This window comes from Silurus meridionalis, chromosome 3, assembly GCF_014805685.1.
Source record: "Silurus meridionalis isolate SWU-2019-XX chromosome 3, ASM1480568v1, whole genome shotgun sequence".
Classification (NCBI taxonomy): domain Eukaryota; kingdom Metazoa; phylum Chordata; class Actinopteri; order Siluriformes; family Siluridae; genus Silurus; species Silurus meridionalis.
Window position 1 is genome coordinate 24590450 of NC_060886.1, and position 12375 is coordinate 24602824.

The following is a 12375-nucleotide window of genomic DNA, read 5'->3' on the forward strand; positions in this document are numbered from 1 at the left end:
CACCAAATAAATATTTGGCCACTGAGAATAATGATGTTAACAAGTAAAAGGATATAAAACTTTCTTTCTACTTCTCCCATTAGGGGTCGCCACAGTGGATCATCCGCATGTTTGATTTGGCACGTTTTTACACTGGATGCCCTTCCTAACGCAACCCTCCCCATTTATCCGGGCTTGGGACCGGAACTAAGAGTGCCTGGGGTCGGTTCCCTGACCGGGGATCGAACCCGGGACGCAGTGGTGAGAGTGCCGCATCCTAACCACTAGACCACCAGGGGACTTAAACAAGTAAAAGGATATACAAAGCAAAAAACCCAAGGCTTCGGTTTCTTCAACGACACTTCTCATCAGGTGGCTCTTGATCATCTTAAGCACACACTTCCCCATAGCCTACAGCAAAACAATGAAAGAAGTTGAATGGTTATTGAAACCATTAGAAAATGTCTGTCCGAGCCTTACTTTTGAGATGGTTCCATTCTCTTCCACCAGGAGCGGCGCGTTGTTATTGACGGGCAGCTGATCTGTTTCGTCATGACACATGCAGCAAAAGAGACTGCGGAAAAAGCCGCGGTTGCGTGGCTTCTTTGAGTTTGACGCCGCATGCACTGGAGCACCTAGACAAAACGAAACAAAAAAAAACATGAGCATCAATTTTCGAAATAGTTTGCTCGTAAGTTGTACGACATTCGAAATGCATCATTAGCATAGAAAGTACAACATTGTAAAACACACTTCTGATGTTTAAAGTAGCATTGGAGAAACAATACAAATATTTTCCCCTAATAAATGGTTTCTCACTGAAATTAAAGAGGACACCCATCATATTTATATGGATTAAAAAAAGTTTGGAAACACCTTAAACAGGAGACACCTACAGTCAAACATGGAGGTGGAAGCTTAAAGGTTTGGGGATGTTTTGGAGCAGGGAAGGTTGGAGACTTATTCTGGGTAAAAGGAACACTGAACCAACATGTAACATTCCATACTTCAAGACCATGCAATTCTATCATGCATCATGCAGACTGGACCGCAACTAATTGGAATCCACTTCGCCACACAACAACACGTCTAAGCTCATGGAACGATCACCGCAGCTAAATCCTATTGAACTTCTCTGGGGTGAACCGGATCACGACGTTAGAAAAATAAAAACTGAAAAACACCTTTGGCAATTTTTACAAGAGGCATGGCCAAGTATTTCAGATAAATATTTGGAGAAACAAAGTGACCGATGACCAAGAGTGTGGAAAATAGTTATTAATGCTAATGCATAATTTTGTGTAAAATCTGCACATTTATCAAATCAAATTTTATTTGTCACATACATACAGAGTACGACATGCAGTGAAATGCTTTGTACGACTGTCCAACATTTAAGCATTAAAAAGGTATAGAATTAAAAAAAAAAATATATATATATATATATATATAGGAACATATATTTATATATTATGTATATTTATATATTTGTTCAATACGAGCAAATCTTCATATCATTAAAGTACCTAGTTTGTTGCAAAAATACATATGGAACATGCTTCCTAACCTTTCGAGCCTTGGTACCTTTTAAATGCACAATAATTTTACAGAAACGTAAATGGTCCCTGCTAATCAAAAACAATCTGTTTATGTAAAAATGTAGAAAAAAAAATACTTCTCAATTTCAGGCTATTCAAGCTTTTTTTTGTTGTTTATTTTTTTAAATAGTGAACAGTTGTCTTGAGACAGAAGTTATTAATTGAAAACACATGTTCACCACACCCACAGGATCCTAAACATGCAGTATTCACTCCCTGCATTCTCACAATAACAACGTATTTCATCTTAGTCACTCACTCCGGGCCAAGATTATCTTGCATACCTCGGCGCTATTTGCTAATAAGAGGAATATTTGTCAGCGAGTGAAGTAAATTAACATGGGGGTTCAGTGAATAGTGAGACATTACGAGGAATCCGTGGCGATTAGCGACCTATGTTTGGCTCTGGTGGAACAGCATGTAAGGCAGGCGAACAGTGACGAGTGCTGGCCTTTGGCAACACAAAATCTTGTCAACTGCAACCAAGATGGAAGAGGTCCTGTCAGCAGGAAAGATTAGCCTGCCGGTCAAAATTCATCCAGGCTCAGTGGCACAAGACTCACCACAAACGTGATACGCCACAACAACATGACAAAGATGGCAGATGAACAAGGCACTGTGTCGGTCTCTCTCTCTCTCTCTCTCTCTCTCTCTCTCTCTCACACACACACACACATATATATATATATATATATACACATACACACATACAGGGAGTGCAGAATTATTAGGCAAGTTGTATTTTTGAGGATTAATTTTATTTGAGGATTTAATTTGAACAACAACCATGTTCTCAATGAACACAAAAAACTCATTAATATCAAAGCTGAATATTTTTGGAAGTAGTTTTTAGTTTTAGCTATTTTAGGGGGATATCTGTGTGTGCAGGTGACTATTACTGTGCATAATTATTAGGCAACTTAACAAAAACAAATTCATACCCATTTCAATTATTTATTTTACCAGTGAAACCAATATAACATCTCAACATTCACAAATATACATTTCTGACATTCAAAACCAAACAAAACAAATCAGTGACCAATATAGCCACCTTTCTTTGCAAGGACACTCAAAAGCCTGCCATCCATGGATTCTGTCAGTGTTTTGATCTGTTCACCATCAACATTGCGTGCAGCAGCAACCACAGCCTCCCAGACACTGTTCAGAGAGGTGTACTGTTTTCCTCCTTGTAAATCGCACATTTGATGATGGACCACAGGTTCTCAATGGGGTTCAGATCAGGTGAACAAGGAGGCCATATCATTAGATTTTCTTCTTTATACCCTTTCTTGCCAGCCACGCTGTGGAGTACTTGGACGTGTGTGATGGAGCATTGTCCTGCATGAAAATCATGTTTTTCTTGAAGGATGCAGACTTCTTCCTGTACCACTGCTTGAAGAAGGTGTCTTCCAGAAACTGGCAGTAGGACTGGGAGTTCAGCTTGACTCCATCCTCAACCCGAAAAGGCCCCACAAGCTCATCTTTGATGATACCAGCCCAAACCAGTACTCCACCTCCACCTTGCTGGCGTCTGAGTCGGACTGGAGCTCTCTGCCCTTTACCAATCCAGCCACGGGCCCATCCATCTGGCCCATCAAGACTCACTCTATATATATATATATATATATATATATATATATATATATATATATATATATATATATATATATATATATATATATATATATATATTTATTTATTTATTTATATATAACCTTGTTAATCTGCCATCTTTGTCATGTTGTTGTATCTTGTGCAGGTGAGCTTAGTTGTACTCACACAATTAAGTATAATTATTATATATATATATATATATATATATATATATATATATATATATATATATATATAAATATAAAACCCTTGGACTGAATCAACCATGATGGGTCTGAGGGGTCTGAGCAAGATCTCCAATTGTGCATGGTCTCTTACCGTCTCTCTATTGAACACAACTTCTTCCAGCAAGAACCTGGCAAACCTTTTTATAGGTTAAAGCACAACACAGCAGTGTTGATCACAAATCCTGGCCACCATGAATGGACAGTAACGGTAAGACGTGTGTGAGGGAAGAGACCTGAGACAGAACGTTGTGAAGAAACTTCATGCTCCTCTCTATGTTGACTCTCCTGATGTTACATATCAGAGCTTTAATTAGCAACAGACAGGCAGCTGCTGACAGTAGTCAATGATGGCACCCCATATGTATATATAGCACACTCTGTTCAGGCCATAAACGGAGACGCGAAACAAAACTTTGTTGTGTGCGTGACCTGCCTTCGCCAAATATTTGTCTTGTGCAAATATACTTAACAACGCTGATTTTAACAAAAAGCTTAGGTTGCGCAAAATCAGTATGAATATGACCATAAATAAATGATTCGTAAAAAATAAATAATTTAACAAGCATGAAGTGGAAGATCCCTGGTGGATGTCTGTGATGTGTTTGATCCTTTATGTTAGACGCTGTTGTGGATGCTGATAATGAAGTTGGAGTGGCGCTCCACCCAGGTCAAACTGTCTCAGTGTAAACTGTACAAAGCAGACAGTTAAAGGTATCTGACCTACGACTTTTTTTAAAGTCTCTCTACTGCTAATCCATGCGGTTAGTGTCCACTAAACATCTGATCTAATGACTATGATATGTGATCCCCTTTTACAGTCTAACAACTTGTTTCACACCAGTGGCAGGGGGTAAGAGGGGTAGCGGTTTCAGTCATGGTGACACATTTTCATCCAGGTTTGCGAGTATATGGCAAAATTAAAAAATATTTTAGCTGATCAACTTTAAAATTCCTTTTTTACTATCTGCTTTATCTGTGTGCTTTAATCTGAAAAAAGAAATGTCAGCAAGTTTTTCAATCTGAATCCATCAAAATATAAAAGATAGTTTCAAATTCTATTTCGATGTTCTTATTGTTGTGGTGGTGGTGGTGGTGGTGTGTAGAACGCAGTAGGCATAGGTTATAACAAATTATGGCTACATTGACCAAAAACTAAAATTTTATTCCAAAGAAATCCCATGTAACACAAAAAATCCATTGTGTGTGTGTGTGTGTATGTGTGTATATATATATATATATATATATATATATATATATATATATATATATATATATATATATATATATAAATGATTATATATATTATTATATGATTAAAATATTTTTTCGATTAATGTATTAAATGTGCCTTAAATTAATACTTTTCAAATTTTGTATACTCTAATCAACATGGCCATGGATAAATATAGATGCTTTATGCAAATATATGCTTATTATTAGTCTAACCGTGCTTAAAATAAAGCATGGATACAAAATAAATTAACTGTTTAAAAAAAAAAAAAAACAATTACATTGAGAAAATTTGCAATGCAAAGCATTTATAATGTAAACTCAGATAATCTGTTCCACACACCAAATATTCATATAAAAATCTTTTCTTATGGTATTTTTGCACAAATTTTTGCCCCTAATGTATCTCTAACAAATAATGATTAGGACACAACATAAAGGAAAAATAAAACAAATTAGCCTGCACTTTACCTTTGAAAAGAAACGTGGCTGGCGTGAAGAAGACGAGAGGAAGGAGAGGAGGAGGAGAAGAGTTATTGCATGTAAGGAGAATCTCCTTCCATGAGAACACACGTGGTTGCAATACTACAGTAAACAGTACTTTCATGCGAATGCTAGCTGTATGACGGATACATCTGAATCAGGAAGAATATGCGGGAAGCTGCCCTGAGCTTGTGTTGTTTTAAGCAGCGAGGGGAAGAACGATCCGTCTCAGTTCATAATGCAACTTAAAATTGAAAATTTTGTTCGTCCTGCAAAGCATTCGCAAAAGCAGCCTATTTGCAATCCAAGGTGTCCACTGTATGTAAATCAAGACACCAAACGGATCTTTTGTTACGTTTTCTCACAGACGGTTTTGATTGACGGATATGTGCATCGTGGCGGATTTTGGTGCTTAAATTGAGACTTAGCGGTAAAACAAATGTTTAGTGATTAAATATCGTTTTCCGGGGGAGTTTTTGTTTATATCTGAATAAAGAAAGGACGTGGTGAATAAATGTGTGTTGTGTTGAAGGTTTTCATTTTGCCTTTTTTATATTTATATATTTGAAATAAAATGGTCAAACAAATGCGGGCTGCATTAATCGCGTGTTAATAAAATTAGTGCTGTTAAAATCTATTTGTGTTAATTAACACGTTAATTTTGACATATGACATATTGACATGATATTTCGAATGATATATATTAGAAAATGTATAAATTATTATTGAATACTAAAAGTTGCAAAACTACTAAGCAAAAAATTCTATTTTATGATAGAAATACTATACCATGTACCCCAAAAAAAACCCTGAAACCTATATCAAATGAGGTCATAATGATTCATGCCATAACAGCACAAAGAGCAGAATAGGAGCTCAAGACAATGAGAACATGTCCTAAATACAAGTTCTGCAGCTCATCTAGAACTTTATGTTCAAAAGAATCCCTCTGGAGGCCCCACAGCTCCTCTTGCTCACCATGTCTCTCCCTTCTACAGACCCTGCCTCTGGAATGCAGCCATTTTGCCGGCCCATAATCCTGTGCTGTGCAGCGAGGCCCAGCCAAACCAAAATAGGAACAGGAAGTGAAGTAAGAGCAGGCTCTGTGTGTGCAGCCTCGACTGTATCGAGTTTCGCACAACAAGGCAGGTACAGAGCAGACAAGGCTGCGAATGGCCCAGATTACCCACAATGCTAAGCACGCAAGCATTAAAATTCCACAAAAAAAAAAAAAAAAAAGGAAAACCCACAACGTCAGCGAGCGCAGCTGCAATCTGTATCATTTATTTTCGTTGACAGGCTTGCGGATAATCACAAATTTTTTCTAAATGTTACAAGATGTTTGGGTAATGCAATACAGCCCCGTCTACACCAGTCAAACATGTAGCACAAAGATGTTAGCATGGCTCAAATCAGCAGGCTTGCCTTTGTAAACACCAGGCCAGACAAAGCCTGTATAAATGGTTTTTAAATACCTACTAGGTGCTTTTTTTACGTCTTTATTTTTTTATTAAACCTAGCAACAGGTCTATAGTTATATTTGCCAGGTACATGTCAGTAAATATCATTTTTAAAACATAAAAATGCTAGCCTACATACAATCTTTCAAAAATACTTGATTCAAAAAAGAACATTTCACTAGATACTTTGCTAGAGTGTAAGTCACCTAATAATAATAATTGCTTATGTTCTCATTTTCTGAAAAATATGTTGTTTTTGTGAGCAAAAAGACACTGGGATATCATTGGAAACATCTAATATGACTAACTAAAGACCAACGGCATCCCACAAAAGTACTAGTTAGCTAACCTAAGGGGGGAAAAAAGATGAATTTCTGAGGTAAAAAAAGCCACATAATAAGGTATTTTTGATTAAATCATTAATCAGAAAACTGAAATGTGCAAAAAAGAACAAAAAAGGACGTTCAATTATAGCGTTTCCCATTCTCGTCCTCCAAAATGTGTAAAATGCAATTCAGTGTTGTTGCCTTTAAAAAATGAACAATTGAGCTTTTCCTGAATGAACTGTTCGAATTTGCTAGCCGTAAAAATACATTTCCGAATACAATTCGAATGTGCTTTTAGATCCTTCAGATTAAGCGGACAACGTGTATATGTACAACAGCATGTGACTGTATCCTAACCCAGAGTTCAAGAAATCATACCTGCAAGGCAACTGGGTTATTCAGCATATGTATTCTGCTAATCTGTTCTATTTTTTTTAGCCAAGTTAGCAAACAAAACCAGATAAAGAAGAGCTGCCTAGACATATTTAACAACACAGCATGCTGATTCCATGCTTTTTAAAGTTCCAAAAGTTCAGTGAAATCAAGCAATTCACTGCCTCATGTGGATTCTTGTGAGGGTGGAGTTTTCCCATTGATTTTTTTCTTTAAAAAGTAAATACTCACTGCACACTGTAGTACATACTTGCTTTATTAAATCATTATATAGAGCTGAGGCTATAGTTTTAGTCTAAAGGACAAACCGAACAAACTCCATTTAATTGGGCTCCATTCATAAAAACATTTATAGAACACTTATCTGAAGATTTTAATAAAAATCAATGACACAAAAGGAACAATTGTCAATGAAAAAAATGACAAAATATTGAGTTTCTGATGGTCTCCAGGTGGCACTGTCTGCAAAGTTTGACTCCCATTAAGACCCAGGAGAGCCAGTCAGTCAGAGACAAGACTATTCTTGGCCAGGCCTTTCAGCAGTCCACACTTAACTCTGCAATAACAAAAAAGAAGAACAGGTGCTTGGACCCAATGCCTAGTGGTACTGGACAATGTCTTGACACAGTTTTGAGAGGTCACACTGTAATCTTCAGGCCAGTAATCATCAGCCAGTAACACATCACCCATATTAAAACAAGTACGAGCAAGTAGCCAAAACATTTCCTAGAGTGTCTTTCAGCTCAGACCTCATAAAAGAGATTATGAAAGAGTTGTTCCAGCCCTTTCGAAGTTCTGCGTGACTGGGTGGCCGGTTCTTGATGGTCAATGCTGAAGTGAAGTCTGCTCAGTCCTGGCAGCCAGGAAAAAGAAAGGCACTGATTCTTCAGCGTGTGTCTTTCCCACTGTTATGTAACGTGGAATTCCACAGGTTTTCCATCAAGAGCTGAAAGGGTGGTCCAAAGGGTAGAAGCCAGCGCTGATGACGCAAGTTATCTGACACCGCTCTGGCCTAAAACGTTGTGTTTTTTTGGACGTGCAGTATGTGTGTGCAGGAACTTTTAATCCGAGAAGCATTTTTCTGAACACTAGGCAAAGTCGAGAACAAAGTATGCATATCCTGATACCTTGCTAGCAGACTGCCACTACTGTATTACCACACAAATGTTAATGAAATATAAAAATAAATGGTTATAAAATGGAAACATTTAAAGTATAAAATTACAAAACTATTATCTAATTAACTACCTTTAAATAATGTTATTACTGAGATACTTATTTCAATATAATTTGTGTCATATAGTTTAACGCTACTAAACACAAATAGGGACAAACACCAGCAGAAAATACAACGGTCCTTCCCGTTAGAGTGCAACAGTTCATACCTGCAAGGCAACTGGGTTATTCAGCATATGTATTCTGCTAATCTGTTCTATTTTTTAGCCAAGTTAGCAAACAAAACCAGATAAAGAAGAGCTGCCTAGACATATTTAACAACACAGCATGCTGATTCCATGCTTTTTAAAGTTCCAAAAGTTCAGTGAAATCAAGCAATTCACTGCCTCATGTGGATTCTTGTGAGGGTGGAGTTTTCCCATTGATTTTTTTCTTTAAAAAGTAAATACTCACTGCACACTGTAGTACATACTTGCTTTATTAAATCATTATATAGAGCTGAGGCTATAGTTTTAGTCTAAAGGACAAACCGAACAAACTCCATTTAATTGGGCTCCATTCATAAAAACATTTATAGAACACTTATCTGAAGATTTTAATAAAAATCAATGACACAAAAGGAACAATTGTCAATGAAAAAAATGACAAAATATTGAGTTTCTGATGGTCTCCAGGTGGCACTGTCTGCAAAGTTTGACTCCCATTAAGACCCAGGAGAGCCAGTCAGTCAGAGACAAGACTATTCTTGGCCAGGCCTTTCAGCAGTCCACACTTTACTCTGCAATAACAAAAAAGAAGAACAGGTGCTTGGACCCAATGCCTAGTGGTACTGGACAATGTCTTGACACAGTTTTGAGAGGTCACACTGTAATCTTCAGGCCAGTAATCATCAGCCAGTAACACATCACCCATATTAAAACAAGTACGAGCAAGTAGCCAAAACATTTCCTAGAGTGTCTTTCAGCTCAGACCTCATAAAAGAGATTATGAGAGTTGTTCCAGCCCTTTCGAAGTTCTGCGTGACTGGGTGGCCGGTTCTTGATGGTCAATGCTGAAGTGAAGTCTGCTCAGTCCTGGCAGCCAGGAAAAAGAAAGGCACTGATTCTTCAGCGTGTGTCTTTCCCACTGTTATGTAACGTGGAATTCCACAGGTTTTCCATCAAGAGCTGAAAGGGTGGTCCAAAGGGTAGAAGCCAGCGCTGATGACGCAAGTTATCTGACACCGCTCTGGCCTAAAACGTTGTGTTTTTTTGGACGTGCAGTATGTGTGTGCAGGAACTTTTAATCCGAGAAGCATTTTTCTGAACACTAGGCAAAGTCGAGAACAAAGTATGCATATCCTGATACCTTGCTAGCAGACTGCCACTACTGTATTACCACACAAATGTTAATGAAATATAAAAATAAATGGTTATAAAATGGAAACATTTAAAGTATAAAATTACAAAACTATTATCTAATTAACTACCTTTAAATAATGTTATTACTGAGATACTTATTTCAATATAATTTGTGTCATATAGTTTAACGCTACTAAACACAAATAGGGACAAACACCAGCAGAAAATACAACGGTCCTTCCCCGTTAGAGTGCAACAGTTCATTATAAGGGTCGGCGGCATATAAAGATCTGCTGACGATCTCCATTTTTTTTGCGTAATACTAAATAGCCAAACATTCTTCAGAACATGGCAGCAAGTACAGACATGCAGGGTTAAGAGCGATGCTGGTCTGAGATAACACACTCTGGAGGACTGAGGTATGTTTATCAGATGTTTAAAGAAAAGGAGCAGACACGGCAATGGCGATCACATGACAACAGAGAACTAAATTTCTTGGTTGTATTTTGCTATATATATTTTTTTAGAAAGGTGTAAGAGTGTCTGGTTTCCTTCATCAAAGCAGAATGGTGTGTTTTCCACAGGTGAGCTGAGGGCGTGGTTACTAATACATCAGCACAACACTTATGTAACACTCTTTTTGGGCCAGATGTGTGTGCACAACTCGGGTTCAGCTGTCCCTTGACAGATAACAAAGACAGATGAAGGGCCAATTCTGACAAGTCCAAACTCTAACAACAAATGTTTCTCTCAGTCTTCATTTATTCATCTTCCAGGCACATTTCAGCATCTGCCAAAATCCTATCCAGGCAACAAAGCTGAGCAGGTTATGGTTTTACGGCGGTGCTCAAAGGCTCGGAGCTTGGATACTGAAAAATCAGCATCGTGTGAGAGTGGATTCCATCACCTGCTAGCTTTATTAGCTATAACTCCGGTGCAAAACTTGGAAAAATTTGCCCAAATTAGCATATAGCTGCATGATCGAGCTAGCAAACGGGTTTTGACAAATTTTGTACAAAAAATCAGGTGTACTAAGTAGCAGACAGCTTTTAATAAATGATGACACGTCTGGGTTTTAAAATAAAACATTAAAGGAAACTGTTCAAATGAAACAATTAGAAAAGAAATCAGTCTTGATGAAGACGCACTGGTGCAGCCATTATTCGCTCACCACACTCATCATTGCTGGGCCATGAGAATTCATTTTTATTATCTCAAAATATTAACCATTTGTTGGAAAGATTTCTTCTACTCACTTCAGGTGGAATTGTTAGTCATTTTATAACCCACTCACGGCTTTTAAATGGAATTTCCGCTTTTCTGTCTGGAGACTTGCAGCACGTTGTTATTGTGTCAAATTGCATTTAGAAATTGGAAATGTTATCATGGATCGTTACCTCAGGAAAGCCGTAAAAAATGCGTACCGAGTTGTCTCAGGTGTGTTCGAGCAGAGAAACCATTGTCCTGTCAGGTGTTTTGAAACATAAACGTTTCAGTGGTCTTTGGGGAATATTTACTACCGACACGTATCGAACAAAACTTGCACGTCTAAGACCTTGGGAATGGTTACGATGACTTTATATGTAAATGCATTATACCATGCGCATACTCTCTCTCTTATTTAGACGCATTTACACTTATCTTGTTCTGCAACATTCGATTACGCAACCAAAGAATAGTTGTGCTAGGTATGTACAGTTCTAATAAACATACTGTTTCTAGTTACTGACACCGGGGCGGAGTCACAAAACCCCGGTCATTTTTCACGAAGGCGAAAAATATTTTGTTTAAAAAAAAAAAACATAAAAAAAAACAAGAGTTCATATCAACACACCTAAGGAAATAACAAAAAACTGCTGGTGAAAGGATGTTGGCTTTAGTTTCAACAGGATGAAAAAACGAACCCAACAGCTAAACCTTTTATTTTTTCTACATAAACACTTTACATGAAAATATTAGGCAGTACAAAAGCACACAAGATTTACTTTAGGCCTGATGCAATTCCAGCAGAAAAATAAAGACTGGAGTTAATTCCACAGAAAATGAGGCAAACACACACACACACACACACACACACACACACACAAAAGCAGCGGTCACAAAAACAACCTTAAAGGTTTGTCAGCCATCCTGTTCACCCCAGAACGGATTTGAGCCAGCATGAAACTCCCTACAGTTCACCACTCTTAAAAAATCCAAACCTATCAATCACCAGAACATACTGTACTCACACTCTACACAGCTGCTCTGAAATGCTTGCAAGGTTTTGCTGCACATTTTTAGTAAGCGTGCATTAGACTAGATTATTCTATCCACGTACAACTGTTTTCGCCAGCAAAAAAAAAAAAAAAATGTATTCATTTGGCAGATCCTCGTTTACAAAATGCGCTGCGGAATAAGCAGTTAGTGTGCGATGAAGTGCATGGGTCAAATATGAGATGTTTTTTATATAGTGATGGGAATTAAAAAAAAATGCAATAGCTTTAACAATATTCCTGTTTGTTATTACAGCTCTGTATATTCAACTAAAATCATAACCACTACAC

At 37.5% G+C, this 12375-nt stretch overlaps 1 protein-coding gene across 1 annotated transcript in view; it reads right to left on the bottom strand.

The window, feature by feature from the left end:
- The window catches only part of ctdsp1 (CTD (carboxy-terminal domain, RNA polymerase II, polypeptide A) small phosphatase 1), a 33950-nt gene that overhangs the window by 13999 nt on the left and 7576 nt on the right, over positions 1 to 12375 (bottom strand). Inside the window, exon 2 of the mRNA XM_046843630.1 lies at positions 460 to 614. Coding sequence (XP_046699586.1) covers positions 460 to 614 — 155 coding nt within the window. The remainder of the gene's footprint in view (positions 1 to 459; positions 615 to 12375) is intronic.